Source organism: Octopus bimaculoides, chromosome 8 (genome assembly GCF_046866305.1).
Source record: "Octopus bimaculoides isolate indiv1 chromosome 8, ASM4686630v1, whole genome shotgun sequence".
NCBI lineage: Eukaryota > Metazoa > Mollusca > Cephalopoda > Octopoda > Octopodidae > Octopus > Octopus bimaculoides.
This window is the reverse complement of record NC_142935.1, coordinates 42,635,235-42,654,643: the sequence shown is the minus strand read 5'-3', so window position 1 is coordinate 42,654,643 and position 19,409 is coordinate 42,635,235. Positions and strand designations below refer to the sequence as shown.

Sequence of the window (19,409 nt, the reverse complement as noted above, 5' to 3'; positions counted from 1 at the left end):
ATATATCCATTTTCCCGAAAGTTATGAAGGAAAAATCGGATCTTGTGAATTTTCCGAAAGTCCTCTCCCCACACCCCAGGTTCGTTTGCGTATTTTTTTTGTTTTTGTCATTTTCGTCTTCTACACAGTTGTTAACACCCAGTAGGCTGTTTTTTTTTTTTTGGTTTTTGTTAACGAGTGAAGATCTTTATATTAACCAAGTCACTATAGTATATATTTAATAATAAAATTGGTAATATTTGTAAAGCACTAATTGAAGTTACCGCCCCTTAGATGTCAGGCCAAACAAATCGACTTTGCACATGCTAGAAATTTGATATTTTCCTAATATTAATTCCTTCTGCAAGATTTCAGAATTGATTTTCCTTTCAGCTTTAAATGATAAGATTTTATCATTCTTTTCTGTCATGTAAGTTGCTACTTTATGAATTGTTACTTTTGCTTTTATGAAGAAGTTCCCTTTAATATTACGAGGAAGTAGAATTACTGATGATCGGTTAGGGAGAGGTACAACTGGAATTTAATGTTGACATAAGTCGTGGTCCCCACTTTTAAATGCATAAAGTGTTGCAGTTGCATAGCACCCAATTCAGCCCCGAGGAAGTAATGCTGTCATTCTATCTTTCTTTTTTCAGTCATTGTATATCATACGTTAGTGACGTCGTTATTTAACCTTGAGTCAACAACGAACGAGGAGACCTATTCAAATGCAACCGTAATCATATATATATATATATATATTTTTTTTTTTCCTTTCAGAATCTGTACTTTAGTGTATGTTGTGACAATCTTCTTATGGATTATTATGTATGTTATTTCTAACAAGTCTAACGAGCTACATAGGGGCTTCCTCTTTGGCTTGTGTACATTGTTCTTGTTGAGATGATAAAATGTGGAAGATATAGCTGCTGTTTCTAGCAAGTCTAATCAACAGATAGAGCCTTCAACGGTGATTGCCTTCCAACACAGGGTTTAGATATGGTGTAATTATCGAAAAATACTGCGAGGTATTCTATTCACCATTTGAACGACTCTATCAATTTCGCCTTACACACATACACGCACGTGTATGTGCGTGTGTGTTTGTGTTCATGAATCAACATTCATTGTCCCGATGTTGTTTACGTGTTTGTCTAAACTGAACGGAAGTGATAGAATTCTAAGTATGGTGTGTTCTGAATGTATTTGTTTGTTGGGCAGGTTTGTTGTAGCTATAACACATACCTCTCATTCAAATACTGAGCTCGTCTTTCAGTTTATATAAATTACTCTAGAACTTATAGTGTGGGTTATGAAATAGATATATTGACTCGTATCCATATATGAATAGTCTGCCTGTGCAATGAAGCCCACGAAGACCTTTTCCAACAGCTTGTTATGAGGATCGAACCGACTAATTTGTTTTCGATCCTTATCTCATTCTATCAAAAATGCTGTCGTGGGTTTAATTATACTGCGAGACTAAATGTAGAGGTTATTATATAGATCCACACCCGGTGTAGATACGAGTTAGTATATTTATTCATAACCCCCACTAGTGAATATTTGTCGACTGTCTGTCAACTGCATCCCATTAGTACTGTTCATCTACAATTTGGCGAAGAGAGATGAGCACATCTTGACAAATTGTTGGATAACGACACTGGTAGGTTCGAATTCCATCATAGCGGCTGAAAAATATCTCGTGGGGAACCAAATCTAATTTCGAAACATATCATTGTAGAGCTGATCTGTGGATATAGGCGTGCAGCGCGTGATGATTGTTTAGATTTTATTTACATTCGACGGATATTTGTCCTCATCTTGTGTGTTGTTGTTGTTGTGGTTATTATTATTATTATTATTATTATTCAGGTCACTGCCTGGAATCGAACTCGGAATCTTGGGGTTAGTAGCCCGCGCTCTTAACCACTACGCCATATGCCCGTGGGCTTTTCTTTTTTATGGAATTGTCACTCTGTAGTCTTTTGATAGCGAATTTTTCTTCCTTAGTGATGTTTGGCTTGGGAAGTTTCGCTTTTTCCAGTACCTGTCCCACTTTCCACTTTAGTTCATCTCCCTGAGCTTTTGGTATCTTTACGGGGCAATTATGTCCAAGTATGGAATGCGCTTGATGGTTGTCGCAAAGTTGAGACCTTTGTTAAGTACTGCTTCTTCAGAGCTTTCGGCTACTTCTATTAATTACTGCTTTCACAGGTGGCTGACAGACCTTTGAGTTTCATAAACTTTTTTATCTGGCATGTCTTCACCATTTCAAATTCTTTCATGTACAATTTTCTAAATCTTGTTGGATTCTCTTTCTATCATCATCTCTCGTTATTTTCCTAAGTAATGAAGATAACCTCTCTTTGATTTCGTTATTTAGTTGATGTTTTTTTTTTCGAACAGTTGTAATAGATCCTCTCACGAACGAGGACATATCCTGCCCTTTCCGCTACTCTTCTAGCTTTATATGAATCCACTAGTGTCATTGTAGTCAAGCCAGGTGGTATTAGCTTTGAGTCTCTACATCTACACAGGAAAGTTAGATGGTTTGAAAGACGAGCTAGTTTTTGATGGAGTTTCTCTATATGTCCCCATTGAAGTCTAATGTCGGCTCCCTACCGATTAGATAATACAGTTCTATATTCAAGAGATGAGGAATTATGTACATGATTTACATTCGACAGATATTTGTCCTCATCTTGTTTGTTGTTAACACAACATTTCAGCCTTCATCAGGTGTCTTGGGGAAATTTCGAACTTGGGTTCTCATTCCTAAGGTATTATTCGACGTTATTATTATTATTCAGGTCACTGTCTGGAATCGAACTCGGAATCTTGGGGTTAGTAGGCCGCGCTCTTAACCACTACGCCATGTGCCCGTGGGAGTGAAGTTTAGGGCTTATAAATCTAATATTTTCCTATCCTTCCTTAATACCGGTTCCCATATGCTATTCATATCTGCACTCTGTCTGCTTAGGAGGTTGTTGTGACCTACCATATGTGCTGCTTCTTTTAGCTATCGTATTTTCCAGTGCTGTTCTCTGTCTATTATTTTAACTTCATCCTGCAGGGGAAGGTGGTCTCTATTTTTCCATACATGATCAGCTATACCCGATTTATCAATATCTCCTCGTGTCACAGCTTTGCGATGTTCCTCTACCCTTATTTTGAGGGGGCTACATGTTTCACCTTTGTATAACCTACCACAGCTGCATGGGATGGAGTACACGCAGTTTTTGGTCATATTCTCTTCTACTGGTGGTTTTTACCCGAAGGAGATATTTGCGAAGTGTTGTATTACTCTTGAATGCTGTCCTGATGTCATATGGCGTAGTGGTTAAGAGCGCGGGCTACTAACCCCAAGATTCCGAGTTCGATTCCAGGCAGTGACCTGAATAATAATAATAATAATAATAATAATAATAATAATAATAATAATGATAATAGCATCGAAAAATACCTTAGGAATGAGAACCCAGGTTCGAAATTTCCCCAAGACACCTGATGAAGGCTGGAGGGTATATCAGCCGAAACGTTGTGTTAACAACAAACAAGTTGAGGACAAATATCCCTCGAATGTAAATGATGTACATAATTCCTCATCTCTTAAATATAGAACTCTATTGTTAAGATTTGTTGGAGGCCCCTATGTTGCAAATTGATTTCGTACCATTTATTCTGTACAAAACTCATGTTTATATTCTGTATAGTGGATAACTGGCTTTGATGCAAAGCTCCACAGATTTTAAAAGTATTGCAATATTCATAATTACCAAAAAAAAAAAAAAAAAATCAGAAAATAACCAGCAAATATTTTTCGATATCAGTTGAATAAATTTTATATTTTATTGGTTCTTCGTATGTATTTACACGGGAGACAACTCTATTTTAAATATTTCAATTTCATTTCAATGTTTTACTATCGATATGAACTTGTCTCATCTCCCCTTTTCTGCTTGTCTCTCACCCTCTCACTTTCTAGCAGTCACTCTCTCTCTCGCTAACTATCTGTCTGTATCTCTCTCTCTCTCTCATCTTTCCTCCGACATACTACATCTCCAAAAGAGCCATTGTAGAAACTGCAGCGCTCAAATCGTTTCTCTCCATGTTTATACCACCCACACCTGCGATTAGTAAGCCTATTATTAAGGACATTCTACCCATCATGATCCTATCTTATATTAACCTATCACTATAAAAAAATGTTTAATTTTCACTTAGCTTGCATATATGAAATTCACCAAATAGGATGAAAATTGTCTACTTTATAAAGTTTTACATTTAATATCTACAGTTTCAATCAGGCATTCACTACTTTGCCTACCTTTACTATTAGTTGTGCTTGGCAAACATATTCATATATAGCTAAACATGATTACGTGCAAATATGCAGAAACATACACTCACTCACTGTCTCTGTCTGTCTCTCTCTCTCTCTCTCACACACACAATTTCACTGTTGCCGAGCCAGTTTAAAAATAATTTTTTGTTATTTTGTGTGTGAAAGTCAGATTAAGACATTACAAAAGAAGAAACAAAATAATCACTTAATTACAGGAAAGATTACTTTTAGCCTTGATTACATTCACTCATATTTATTCATTAATTACTGGATGTCAATTAAAAAATAAGATTGGGCTGAGAATGAGACAATTAAGTACACATTATCCAATCTATTGTCCATTCCTATTTACATATATTCAAATAAAGAAGTCACTACAGGTCTCTTCACTTGCTAGAAATAGTAGAAAAATTCCTTTCAAGTTGTATCCTACCATTAAAAAAATAGATACTGGAGTCTTAGAAATAGATATATTGACTCGTATCCATATATGAATAGTCTGCCTGTGCAATGAAGCCCACGAAGACCTTTTCCAACAGCTTGTTATGAGGATCGAACTGACTAATTTGTTTTCGATCCTTATCTAAATCTACCAAAAATTCAGTCGTGGGTTTAATTATATTTGCGAGACTAAATGGAGATACGAGTTAGTATATTTATTCATAACCCCCACTAGTGAATATTTGTCGACTATCTGCCAACTGCATCCCATTAGTACTGTTCATCTACAATTTGGCGAAGAGAGATGAGCACATCTTGACAAATTGTTGGATAACAGACACTGGTAGGTTCGAATTCCATCTTAGCAGCTGAAAAGTGTCTCGTGGGAGACCAAATTTAATTTCGAAACGTAACATTGTAGAGCTGGTCTGTGGATATAGGCGTGCAGCACGTGATGATTGTTTAGATTTTATTTACATTATTTACATTCGACGGATATTTGTCCTCATCTTATTTGTTGTTAACACGTTTCGGCTGATATACCCTCCAAGCCTTCATCAGGTATCTTGGGGAAATTTCGAACCTGGGTTCTCATTCCTAAGGTATTTTTCGATGTTGTTGTTGCTATTATTATTATTATTATTATTATTATTATTCAGGTCACTGCCTGGAATCGAACTCGGAATCTTGGGGTTAGTAGCCCGTGCTCTTAACCACTACGCCATATACCCGTGGGCTTTTTTTATATGACGGAATTGTCATTCTGTAGTCTTTTGATAGCGAATTTTTCTTCCTTAGTGATGTTTGGTTTGGGAAGTTTCGCTTTTTCCAGTACCCGTCCCACTTTCTACCTTAGTTTATCTCCCTGAGCTTTTGGTATCTTTACGGCTATCTCTTCAATAGGGCAATTATGTCCAAGTGTGGAATGTGCTTGATGGTTGTCGCAAAGTTGAGACCTTTGTTAAGTACTGCTTCTTCAGAGCTTTCGGCTACTTACATTAATTACTGCTTTCACAGGTGGGTAACGGACCTTTGAGTTTCATAAACTTTTTAATCTGGCGTGTCTTCACCATTTTAAATTCTTTCATGTACGATTTTCAAGATCTTGTTGGATTCTCTTTCTATCATCATCTCTCGTTATTTTCCTAAGTAATGAAGATAACCTCTCTTTGATTTCGTTATTTAGTTGATGTTTTTTTTTCCAACGGTTGTAATAGATCCACTCACGGATGAGGACATGTCCTGCCCTTTCCGCTACTCTTTTAGCTTTATATGAATCCACTAGTGTCATTGTAGTCAAGCCAGGTGGTATTAGCTTTGAGTTGCTACTTCTACACAGGAAAGTTAAATGGTTTGAAAGACGAGCTAGTTTTTGATGGAGTTTCTCTATATGTCTCCATTGAAGTCTAATGTTGGCTCCCTACCGATTAGATAATACAGTTCTATATTTAAGAGATGAGGAATTATGTACATTATTTACATTTGACGGATATTTGTCCTCATCTTGTTTGTTGTTAACACAATATTTCGGCTGATATACCCTCCAGTCTTCATCAGGTGTCTTGGGGAAATTTCGAACCTGGGTTCTCATCCCTAAGGCATTTTTCGATGTCATTATTATTATTATTATTATTATTATTCAGGTCACTGTCTGGAATCGAACTCGGAATCTTGGGGTTTGTAGGCCGCGCTCTTAACCACTATGTCATGTGCCCGTGGGAGTGAAGTTTAGGGCTTATAAATCTAATATTTTCCTATCCTTCCTTAATACCGGTTCTCATATGCTATTCATATCTGCACTCGGTCTGCTTAAGAGGTTGTTGTGTCCTAGCATATGTGCTGCTTCTTTTAGTTTTCGTATTTTCCAGTGGTGTTCTCTGTCTATTATTTTAACTTCATCCCGTAGGGGGAGGTGGTCTCTATTTTTCCATACATGATCAGCTATACCCGATTTATCAATATCTCCTAGTGTCACAGCTTTGCGATGTTCCTCTACCCTTATTTTGAGGGGGCTGCATGTTTCACCTTTGTATAACCTACCACAGCTGCATGGGATGGAGTACACGCAGTTTTTGGTCATATTCTCTTCTACTGGTGGTTTTTACCCGAAGGAGATATTTGCGAAGTGTTGTATTACTCTTGAATGCTGTCCTGATGTCATATGGCGTAGTGGTTAAGAGCGCGGGCTACTAACCCCAAGATTCCGAGTTCGATTCCAGGCAGTGACCTGAATAATAATAATAATCATAATAATAATGATAATAGCATCGAAAAATACCTTAGGAATGAGAACCCAGGTCCGAAATTTCCCCAAGACACCTGATGTAGGCTGGAGGGTATATCAGCCGAAACGTTGTGTTAACAACAAACAAGATGAGGACAAATATCCTTCGAATGTAAATGATGTACATAATTCCTCATCTCTTAAATATAGAACTCTATTGTTAAGATTTGTTGGAGGCCCCTATGTTGCAAATTGATTTCGTACCATTTATTCTGTACAAAACTCATGTTTATATTCTGTATAGTGGATAACTGGCTTTGATGCAAAGCTCCACAGATTTTAAAAGTATTGCAATATTCATAATTACAAAAAAAAAAAAAAAAAAATCAGAAAATAACCAGCAAATATTTTTCGATATCAGTTGAATAAATTTTATATTTTATTGGTTCTTCGTATGTATTTACACGGGAGACAACTCTATTTTAAATATTTCAATTTCATTTCAATGTTTTACTATCGATATGAACTTGTCTCATCTCCCCTTTTCTGCTTGTCTCTCACCCTCTCACTTTCTAGCAGTCACTCTCTCTCTCGCTAACTATCTGTCTGTATCTCTCTCTCTCTCTCATCTTTCCTCCGACATACTACATCTCCAAAAGAGCCATTGTAGAAACTGCAGCGCTCAAATCGTTTCTCTCCATGTTTATACCACCCACACCTGCGATTAGTAAGCCTATTATTAAGGACATTCTACCCATCATGATCCTATCTTATATTAACCTATCACTATAAAAAAATGTTTAATTTTCACTTAGCTTGCATATATGAAATTCACCAAATAGGATGAAAATTGTCTACTTTATAAAGTTTTACATTTAATATCTACAGTTTCAATCAGGCATTCACTACTTTGCCTACCTTTACTATTAATTGTGCTTGGCAAACATATTGATACATAGCTAAACATTATTACGTGCAAATATGCAGAAACATACACTCACTCACTGTCTCTGTCTGTCTGTCTCTCTCTCTCTCACACACACAATTTCACTGTTGCCGAGCCAGTTTAAAAATAATTTTTTGTTATTTTGTGTGTGAAAGTCAGATTAAGACATTACAAAAGAAGAAACAAAATAATCACTTAATTACAGGAAAGATTACTTTTAGCCTTGATTACATTCACTCATATTTATTCATTAATTACTGGATGTCAGTTAAAAAATAAGATTGGGCTGAGAATGAGACAATTAAGTACACATTATCCAATCTATTGTCCATTCCTATTTACATATATTCAAATAAAGAAGTCACTACAAGTCTCTTCACTTGCTAGAAATAGTAGAAAAATTCCTTTCAAGTTGTATCCTACCATTAAAAAAATAGATACTGGGGTCTTAGAAATATGGGATTGTGATGGCCACCATTCATTATAGATACTGTTGTCTGCTATTATCCTGTGTGTTTGATTCCTGGACTGACTGACTCATTGTATTCTTGAACAAAACACTTTATCTCATGTTGCTCTGTGATTACTTTGGTACCTGACATGTTTCACACTATGCACCTGTGCAGGCAATGTTGATTTGATAGAGGGAGTGGGCTTAGGTGCAACATTTGATCACTATAAACAAATTGTTTCTGCAGGTTGTTTAAGAAAAAATTGCAGAACTGTCTTTCTAGGACTTGAGAGACTACCATTAATTATATATATGTGTATGTGTGTATACATATATACATATACATATATATATTATATTGGGGTAGGCCGGTTTATGGGGTTACCTTGGGTTTCTCGCTCATAAGGGGTTTAGCCTTATGGCGTATCTTCAGACCCCTGTGTGAATCCTTATTTTACTACATACATACATACATACATATTTTAAAGAGGCCTCAGGCCAGCATTGTTTGGGGTCTGGAGACATGCCATAAGGCTAAACCACATATGAGCAAGAAACCCAGGGTATCCCCATAAACCAGCCTACCCCAATATAATATTAACTGCTCTACATCTTAGAGTATGCTTCTCCTCTGGATCTATGTATTTCTACAAATGATCCATATATATATGCTATATATTAAATAGTAGCTATGTTAAGTGATCCTAGTGAAAATGTGATTTTTTTTTCCTTTTCATTTTGTTTGGATATTTCATATGGCCTTATAAATTTGGTATGGGACACCCATGCTGCATTTTTTGTTTGTGACTCCTGTTACCCGTTTTAACCTCAGCAAGAGGGCACTACTTACATCCTTGTGAGTTAGCTTCATTAAGGTTCTACCTCATTTCGTGCGTGCGGGTGACACGTAAAAGCACCCACTACACTCTCTGAGTGGTTGGCGTTAGGAAGGGCATCCAGCTGTAGAAACTCTGCCAAATTAGATTGGAGCCTGGTGTTGCCATCCGGTTTCACCAGTCCTCAGTCAAATCGTCCAACCCATGCTAGCATGGAAGGCGGACGTTAAACGATGATGATGATGATGATGAAAGAAGAAATATTCAGATAAGCAACTTTGTTTTTCCTTCCTAGTTTTACTTCTCACCTCACTTTATATCACTCATATTATTTATAAAACCTTGTTTATTTCCTTGCTTTATGTTAAACAGTAAAGTTAAGTAATCCTTATGTTCAATTAAGCAATTCAGTTTTTCCTTCCTAGCCTTAATTCTCAAAAATTTCATCTCGCTCACATTATGTCTAAAATCTTTGTTTCCATACTATATATTAAATAGTAGCTATGTTAAGCAGTCCTAGTGGAAATATGCTTTTTCCCCACCTCTTCACTTTGTTTGTATATTTTATATGGCCTTAGACCTTTGGCTTGGGGCAGCCATGCTGCTTGGTTGTTTGTGGTGCACCTGCTTAACCCTTCCTCCCACCTATACCAGAAGTCTTTCTCCTTGCACCTCTACTGGAACCTATACTGAGTGCTGTCTCTCTTCCACCTCTATCTAGTGGTCTGTCTCCTTGTAAATGTGGAAAGTGTGAAAAGAATCAATGATGGTGAAGTAAATGCAGGCTGAAGCATATTTGAACTTATATGATATGTCTGGGAAATGTATATGCAAGCTTTCATTCCAAATGCAGAATGCTGTCCCCCATTCCTGTGTCCCCCCTGGCCCACACCTTCCACACTCTTAGAGTTGGTACACTCAATGTGGGCACATGGAAAGGTAGGTCTGTTGAGATGCTTGAACAGAGGCTTGTAGATGTGTGTTGCATACAAGAAGTAAGGTGGAGAGGAGGTTCTACCAGGTTCCACACAGACAAAGAGTATAGGTATAAAATATTCTGGGTAGAGAATAGTAATGGGGTTGAGGGTGTGGGCATACTTTTTGCTGAAAAATGGGCTGAAAAGGTAATTGAGGTAGTCAGAGTGTGATAGAATACCTAAGCTTAGACTAGTTTTGCAAATCGGGACTACCTGATTAACAGAATGACCGATTTTAAGACACCCTTTTGTAGACTACCTCATTGACAAATGACGGTGACATCAATGGACATGCTGGGCAACATTTGAGTGGCGAGCTGGCAGAAACGTTAGCATGCCGGGCGAAATGCTTAGTGGTATTTTGTCTGCCGCTACGTTCTGAGTTCAAATTCCGCCGATGTCGACTTTGCCTTTCATCCTTTCGGGGTCGATTAAATAAGTACCAGTTACGCACTGGGGTCGATGTAATCGACTTAATCCGTTTGTCTGTCCTTGTTTGTCCCCTCTGTGTGTAGCCCGTTGTGGGTAGTAAAAAAATAACATTTGGGTGGCTTCCATGGCATGGATGGCAGCAATGGGTTTGGTTCCTGTAATAAGGAGGGAACCAGGCTGCTGGAGTTCTGTGAAGCAAATGACCTTATGATCTGTAATACTAACTTCAGGAAACTTGCTAGTCATCTGTTTACCTATCAATCTGGTGGGCACACTAGCCAGATTGACTACATTCTTGCTAGAAAACGAGTAAGTTGTCTGCTTATAAATGTCAAAACTTTCCCAGGTGAAGAATGCACCCCACAACGTAGGTTAGTCATTTGTGGCTTCAGAATCAGGGCTAAAAGGCTGCCCAGAAGACAACCACTGTGGAAAAGAAAGGTCTGGAAGTTTAAGGATCCTCTGAATGGTCAGAGATTTAGAGATGTATTACTTGAAGGATTTGATGAAAAAGATGAAGATATAGTGACATAATGTGGAGATTCCTATGGGACAACCTTTTGAGGGTCACTGAACAAATTTGCAGCTGGTGCAAAGTCTGTTCTTGACCTAAGGTAACATGGTGGTGGAATAGTGTTGACTCAGTTATTAGAGAAAAAGAACAGGCTTGGAAGTGTGGTGGTGGCAGGGAACTGTATCAGATAGTCAAAAGGGAGGCTATGAGGTATATTTAGCCAGAGAAGAAGCAGAAAAGAAGTTTGCCTATGTTCTGTGGTGTGAGAACCGGAGGCTTGAAGTGTTTCAGATTGCGAGACAGTGTGTGAGAGAAAATCGTGATGTCATAGAAGAGAAATGTGTTTGCATGGATGATGGTTCACTTGCATTTAGTGATTCTGCAAAGAAATAGGTTTGGAAATGCCATTATGAAAGGCTGCTAAATATAGAGAATGCATGGGAGAAGGAGAGTTTGCCTAATTTAGAAACAGCTGAGGGACCGGCTATCCGAATTGACAGTATTTTGGTAGATAAAGCAATGAAAAATATGAAGACAGGGAAATCCCCTGTCCCATCAGGAATCACTGTTGAGATGCTTAAAATATCAGGCGGAATGGGATATGGCCTAGTCACCCATATAGTTAATCAGGTTGTCCATGAGGGAGTCATACCCAACGATTAGTGCAGCAGCGTTATAGACAGCTGCTACAAAGCAAAGGTGATACTCTATACAGAAATAATTACAGAGGCATCACATTACTAGACCAGGTAATGAAAGTCACAGGAAGAGGATTAGCGTAGATGAGATGCAGTTTGTATTTGTGCCAAGTAGAAGCATGACTGATGCTGTATTCCTAGTTAGACAACTTCATAAGTATTTAGCCAGTAATAAACCTCTGTACTTGGTTTTTGTCAACATGGAGAAAGCCTTTGACAGAGTCCCCTGATCTCTTATGTGAAGATGCTATGCCAAAATTTCTGCAAATTTCCTGCTGAAATTCTTGCAACAGCTGGAATCATGGTATTATGGAACAAACTACTTCTTCACTGCACTTCTATGCCTGTGTCCTCTTAATTTGTAAGTTGTGTGAACTCTTTCTCATAAATGGAACCCTGAACCCATTCACAATGAAATGTCACCAACAAATTATCACAGCAGGGAATATCATGTATTAGAATGTATATGTTTAGCCTGTTATAATTGTAGCCTTTTCTGCTCCCTCAAATCAAATAGAATTAATTAAATATTTTTAATGGGGAAAATGAATAAATTACCTTATTTCATGTTTTTTTTGTTTTTTTTCTCATCAGATACCTATATTGATAATGAATCCTGCCTCTCCTTTTGCTATTTTCTCGCTGTACCGACAAATGATTCGTAAAGCAAGGACACTTTCTTACACTGACAAGAACTTTTATCTGCGTAGAGTTCGAAAGGAATTTGATAAGAACAAATCTATCACTGATCCTTATGAGCTACAGCGCTCTCTTGAGGTATGTATTTGTTGTTTTTTTTCCTATGTTGTGCATTCATTTATTTTTTATGTTTGCATGGATGAAATGATTTATGTGAACTAGAACATACTCAAGAATAACTAGTCACATATTGGTTTCAAACTTTGGCACAAGGCCAACAATTTCGAGGTATGGGGTAAGTCAATTACATCGACCCCAGTGCTAAACTGGTCCTTATTCTATCAATCCTGAAGGGACAAATGGTGAATTTGACCCCTGTAGGATTTGAACTCAGACTGTAAAAACAGAAGAAGTGCCACTAGCATTCTGCTTAGCATTCTGCTTAGCATTCTAATGATTCTGCCAGTCACATATTGCTATGAAGAAATGTATGTGTGGTGAGAAGTAGCATTGAATTTGTCAATATGTTGATAAGGAATAATGTAGGAGATATGAAACATTGTTGTGCACTAAAGTTGTTAAATTGTGTGTTGAGAATAGTCATGGAAGAAGTCATAGGAAATAGTTATCGAAGCCAGGTTGCTAAATGTAGAGAATGCATGGGAGAAGGAAAGTCTGCCTAATGTGGTTCCAACAGAGGGACCAGCTATCCAAATAGACAGTAGCTTGGTAGATAAAGCAATGAAGGATATGAAGACAGGGAAAACCCCAGACCCATCAAGAATCACTGCTGAGATGCTTAAAATATTTGGCAGTGTAGGTTATGCTCTAGTCACCCATATAGTCAGGTTATACATGAGGAAGTCAAACCCAATGACTGGTGTAGCAGCAGCCAGGGAGAATGGCACTGATGCTATATTCCTGATAAAACAGCTGCAAGTGAAGTACCTAGCCAAAAATAAATCTCTGTACTTGGCTTTTATCAACATGGAGAAAGCTTTTGACAGGGTCTTCCTCTCCCTTATCTGGTGATCAGTGTGGTAACTATGGATAGATGAGTGGCTAGTGACATCTGTACAAGCTATGTACAGGAACGTCTGTTAGGTGAGGGTTGGCAACAAGTATAGTGATGAATTCAGTATACAGGTAGTAGTTCACCAAGGATTAGACCTCAGCTCTCTCTTGTTCATCTTAGTCCTCCAGTCAATAGTAGAGGAATTTAAGTACGGTTGCCCCTGGGAGCTCCTCTATGCTGATGTTCTTGTAGCTGAATCACTACCACAACTGGAGAAATTGAGGTGTGGAATCAAAGGGCCTTACAGTTAATTTAGTAAAACCATAGTAGGAAAGCAGATAAATCACAGATCTCTTCAGGTAGATGGCCTTGCTTGATATGTAAAAAAAGTGTAGATGTACCCAGTGCAAGCTATGGACACATAAGAGAAGTAGTAATATCTGAGGAAGGTTAGCAGGGAAAATAGTCTTTGTGTGTGGCAGATGCATAGGTACAATGAACACTAAAAATATACAGAAAGTAAACTCCATCAAATGCTAGCAAGGATACTTAGAAGTAGTTGATAGCTTTTGTTATCTCGGTGACAAAGTCAGCAGTGGAGGTAAATGATCTGGGGGCATAGCTGCTAGAATATGAATAGGCTGGACAAAGTTTAGTGAGCTTCTACCTTTGTTGGCAACAAAGGGCCTTTATCTCAGAGTGAAAGGTAGATTGAATGATGCCTGTGTGTGAGCATCCATGCTACATGGCTATGAAACATGAGCTATGACTGCAGAGGACATGCAAGGCTTGAAAGAAATGAATCCAGTATGCTTTGCTAGATGTGCAGTGTCAGTGTGCACATATGACAATGTGTAAGTGTCTTGAGAGAGAACAATTGAGCATAAAGGGCATCAAATTTTGTGTGCAAATAAACAACTGCACTGGTATGGTCATGTGATTTGTATGGACAAGGATAACTGCTTAAAGAAGTGCTGATCTCTAACTGGAGGGAACCTGTGAAAGATGTAGACTCGGGAACACATGGTATGATGTGGCGAAGCATGATCTTGAATGTTGGATATCACAGAAGTGATGACAAGTGATCATGACCTTTGATGATTTGCTGTGCTTGAGAAGACTAGTCAAGCCCAGTTAAATCATAGTTGTGGCCAGTGCCAATGACACATAAAAGCACCTTTGCCAGTGACATGTAAGAGGCATCCACTACACTCTTGGAGTGGTTGGTGTTAGGAAGGGCATCCAACCATAGAAACCAGGTCAAAATCAGGTTGGAATCTGCTGCAGCAGCTCTCTGGCTTATCAGTTCCGGTCAAATCATCTAACCCATGCCAATATGGAAAGTGGACGCTAAATGATGATGATGCTGATTGGCGAGTAACTTAGCAATGAGGCTTTTTTGGTGTCAGAGCCAACAACTAAATTGCTTTTATTGAAGCTCTCAAGGATGAGAAACTATTGGTGCATAACATAGGAGAGCAAGTGTCTAGTGGGTTTCACTCTATGAAATCCTAACTGATGATCACTGAGAAGTAAAAGGCTGAGGTTGATAAAAAAGTAGTTGTTTATGGTTGTTTCCACTACTTTTAAGATGTTGGCATTGAAGATGATAAGTTGTTAGCAGAGTCACTAGGATGACCTTCTTGAGAATGGGAAACACTGTTTCTATAGACTGTGAAAGATGCTTGTAATGAGACAAAGATTGAATGATTTTGTGGTAACAGAAACCCAGTCTAGAATGCACTGTTTCAGGATAATGGAAGCAATACCATCGAAACTGGTAAATTCATTGGGTTTGGTAAGGACTGTGTGCACATAGTTGTAAGTTATGTGTTAGTGAAATGTGTGCAGTGATTTTGGGTCAGAGTTAAGAAGTAACACATTAGGTAGCTTTGTTAACATGATTACTACTTAAAGAATTAACATATGTTTAAGCTGTGGAAAATTGAGAAATTTTAAAAAGGGTAGTTGAAATCTTTTTCACAAGGGACCAGAAAGCTCAAACAATTTGGGATGTGAGACAGATTGCAGGCTATACAATACATGAAGCCATTTTATGCTTTTTAAATTGTAATGTTCTGGCTTTTTTAAAATGATTCATAGTTGATGGCAGTGGAACACTTCTTCCAGCTATGTTCTTTGTACACGTACAAGAAAAATTATTTTGGGGTTTTCAGTGGTAAGATTTTGATGTATTCACTATATGGAGAGACGTATTGAATTGACAAAAGTCTGCCACTCAATAAACTATCTTGAGTAGCATGATTACTGTCCAGAGTTGTCAGTTTAGAACAAGAGAAGCTCTGATTAATTGATTTGAAGATGGCTTTTGGGAGTAGAGTTTGCTGTTTTATTGGCTAAAATGAATTATATTGAATTGATAAGACAATGGTGAGTTGGATCATGCAATGATTGTGGCTGAGTGGGGTTGGGTTTTAAGGTGACATAGAAGTCAACAGTGCTTCTAGCACTCATGTGTTGATTAGTCAAGTGGGTGAGGATATTAATTGATGTAGATATTTCATGTTAGCAAGTAACTCAGTTACTTTACCAGAAATGTTAGTATGAGAAGTGTATGAGAGCCATAATGAATTTTAAGTAATGAAGAGACATTGGATGATGATTTCAGAGAGAGAGAGAGAGTAGTCATGATATAAATTGCTTTGATACAGGACAAGGAAGGCAGCAAGCTCTAATGGGGTTTAGTACTTTCCATTTCAACAAAATTTAAACCCCTCAATATGTGATCTGTAGTTTAGCTTACAGGTAATGCATGTTTTCCATTACAAAAACGTTACCTCAGTAAAAGGTTCTTCAAATTTAGATTCATGAATTTGTTGTAGTTTGTGATTTTTTTACAGTCTAATCCAAATGTTTCTCTTCAAATGATATTATTACTTACATGTCATCAATGTTAACTTCAGCAAATAGAATTCTTGAGTATATCAGTGAAAAGACAAGTCCTGTAATTAGCATCTATCAATTTAATTGTATGATTACTTTTTTTGTGAGACTCTTGAATAATGTTTCTCTCATTTCTACACAGAAGAACTGTCATTCATTCTTTGTTGTTTGGCGTTGGGTCACCTCTGACTGAAGGGAGCTATGATAAAAGGCATTCTTAACATGCCTATCTCATATAACTATATTGTCAGATGTGTCCAATCCTTTCAGTTGACTGTGTACAGATTGTTAACTGCCTGTAAGTATTGTTGCTCATATCGATACAGATGTTTACTCTCAGTCAGTTGTGCTTAGTGTGAACATTGAAAGCAATCACTAGCTTTGAAATAATCAACAGAGGCTATGATATAAATGATCATGCTTTAACCTGTTTGAAAGGATATACTACATTCTAATACAAACTGAATTGTAAAGAGAAAAAACAAAAACCCTAAACATTTTAGGTTATGTTATGTTATTTTATATGTATTTTCATCTATTTTCAGAAGGGCAAAGCATTTTTGCGTCGTGACAGAGTTCTGTGAGGGAATCCAGTAAAAGAAATATTGGATAATTTGGAAATAGTCTTCCTAAATTTTTACCTCCTTAATTGAAGCAACCTTTACTGGAAAATGTTAGCAATGAAACTACTAGGTGATTTGGTTTTATCTCCTAACCCATCCCACCATCACTCAATAATTTTAAATCAAACAATTCAAAATTCTCTCTACTGATGCATAGATGCCTGAGCTCATAAGTTCAAGTTTAGTTCATTCATGTGATATAAATATATATCATCATCATCATATATACACACACACACACACATATGCATGTATTTACATATATATGTATATGTGTTTATGTATATATGATGATAATGATGTAAATATTTATGTATATGAAATACATACTTGTTAAGTAGGCATTAAAATTTTAGTTCATCTAAAATATTTAACTGCAAAAATGTTTTGAACTGTGTTAAACTCTGTCTAATTTGCATAAAAGTGCATATGATGGTAACATAGATGAGTAACTCATAGTGCACTACTCAATACTTTTGAAAAACCTAGATTATAAAGCATTCTTTGGTTAATTAAATAACCTAGCTGTAAAAAATAATTGAAGTAATTACTTGACTAACTGGTTTAGTTGAGTCTTAGTTTGTATACCATGAATAGCTATATGCTACACATTTCTCTCTGGACAGAGGTTGGGTACTCTGCTTCTGGTGAAGGTCACTGATAACTAAAAACTAGTCAATCTCACTTCTATTGCCCAAGGAGAGATAAAACTTGTGTAACTATTTTGTCATTTTTCACAACAAGACTAAAACTGTGTTTATTTAAAAAAAAAGTATACGTATTCATTGTCATCATCATCATCATCATCATTGTACATCTGCTTTCCATGCTGGCATGGGTTGGATGGGTTGCCATAGCCATTTCTTATTGGGAGCTGCTAACTTACATAGACTGGTGTTTGCACATGGCTCTGGCTTGCTTTCTGTGGCTGAATGCTCTTCATTTCAGTCACTACTTTAGGAAGTGTACTCAGTACATTAACATTAGCGAAGTTGAAAGAAAGACCTCAGAACCTTTCGCATTCTCTGTTGATTTGCTAACCAGTGCACTCTGAATTAATTAAGGACTAATTAAAGATTAAATGATGTGTGTGTGTCACTATCTGTTTATCTAGCCATCTTTCAGCTCATCTTTAATATTTAATTAAGCATTTATCAGTTATGACTGTACTCTTGGTGCTACCTCTGTATGATGTGACAAAGAGCTGAATAATTTTTCCTGAGTTAGGGAAATCTAAATTGTTGTGTTTGGAATATATATATAATAAACTAATGTGCCTTCCTAATTGTCACTGATAGGTGAAAGTTACTAGTAACTTCAACAGATCCTTGAAAGAATGTTCACATAGCAAGGCTGTTGAGAAGACCAGCACAGTTTTTTTGATGGTTGTGAATTTTGTGCCAGAGCAATGTTTGTATATTTGAGTTTCTGCTTACAACAGAATCTAGGGATAGAAAATCAACAATAATTATGAAAAAATATTTCTAACCTGTTTAGTAAAAATTAAATGTTAAAATTCCGTTAAAGTGATCCAGATATTTTTATTACAGAGATTTCATGTCTAAGATTTTTAAACCATATTTGACAAACTTATGATTCAAATGATGTCAATACTTTTTTTTCTTTTTTTTTTTTACATAGCTGTAAGCTCCGGGTTTTTGATAAATTAATATCAGTAAGGACTATATTGGAAGTAAGATTTGGGTTTTGGTTAGAGTTGTCTTTTAAAATATTGACTTTCTCTAAGTTAGAGAACTCTTTAACCTTTCTGTGATATTTCTAATACATCACCTAGGTGTTTGAATTCATATTAAAAATAATCATGAACTTGGTGGGATTTAGTGAAATAGCTAACTTTATCAAGAAGGTGGTGCCAAGATTATAGCTCAACAAAAGATTCTTAAATTTAAATCATGACAAGAAGTTTAAAATTAAATATGAACACTTTTAAAAGGAAATATAGAAGACCTAGTAGTTGTTACAATTGAGTTTAAATCAAAGGGTTAAGCAGAATCAATTGTGGCAACCCAGCAATAAATGATGTTACAGTTTTGAACTTCTCACTTAATCCTCTCTTTTTTTTGTTCTAACCAGCACAAGCCTTAATCTATTGAATAAAATTACTCTATTATCAATTTCATTGTGAGTTTCTTAAACTTTTTTATGAATGTATATGTTCTTGTTTCATGAATCACTGAGGGAACTTGTATATTATCATCATCATCATCTTCGTCTTAACATCTAGTTTTCCATACCTTCAGAGATCAGACAGAATTCATTATTTGGCAGATTTTCTATGGCTGGATGTTCTTCTTGTCAACTCTCTTGTTTCCAAACATATATTTTCCCTTAACCATATTTACATAGAAGATTGTAATTGAA

At 36.7% G+C, this 19,409-nt stretch overlaps 1 protein-coding gene across 1 annotated transcript; it reads left to right on the top strand.

Moving 5' to 3' along the window:
* Window positions 1-468: 468 nt before the first annotated feature.
* On the top strand, window positions 469-19,167 carry LOC128248567 (mitochondrial ribosome and complex I assembly factor AltMIEF1-like). Its single transcript, XM_052970059.2, has 3 exons — window positions 469-603; window positions 12,441-12,623; window positions 16,950-19,167. Exons 1-3 carry the CDS (start codon window positions 556-558, stop codon window positions 16,986-16,988), a joined length of 270 nt encoding a protein of 89 aa, XP_052826019.1. The 5' UTR covers window positions 469-555; the 3' UTR covers window positions 16,989-19,167.
* Window positions 19,168-19,409: the final 242 nt, after the last annotated feature.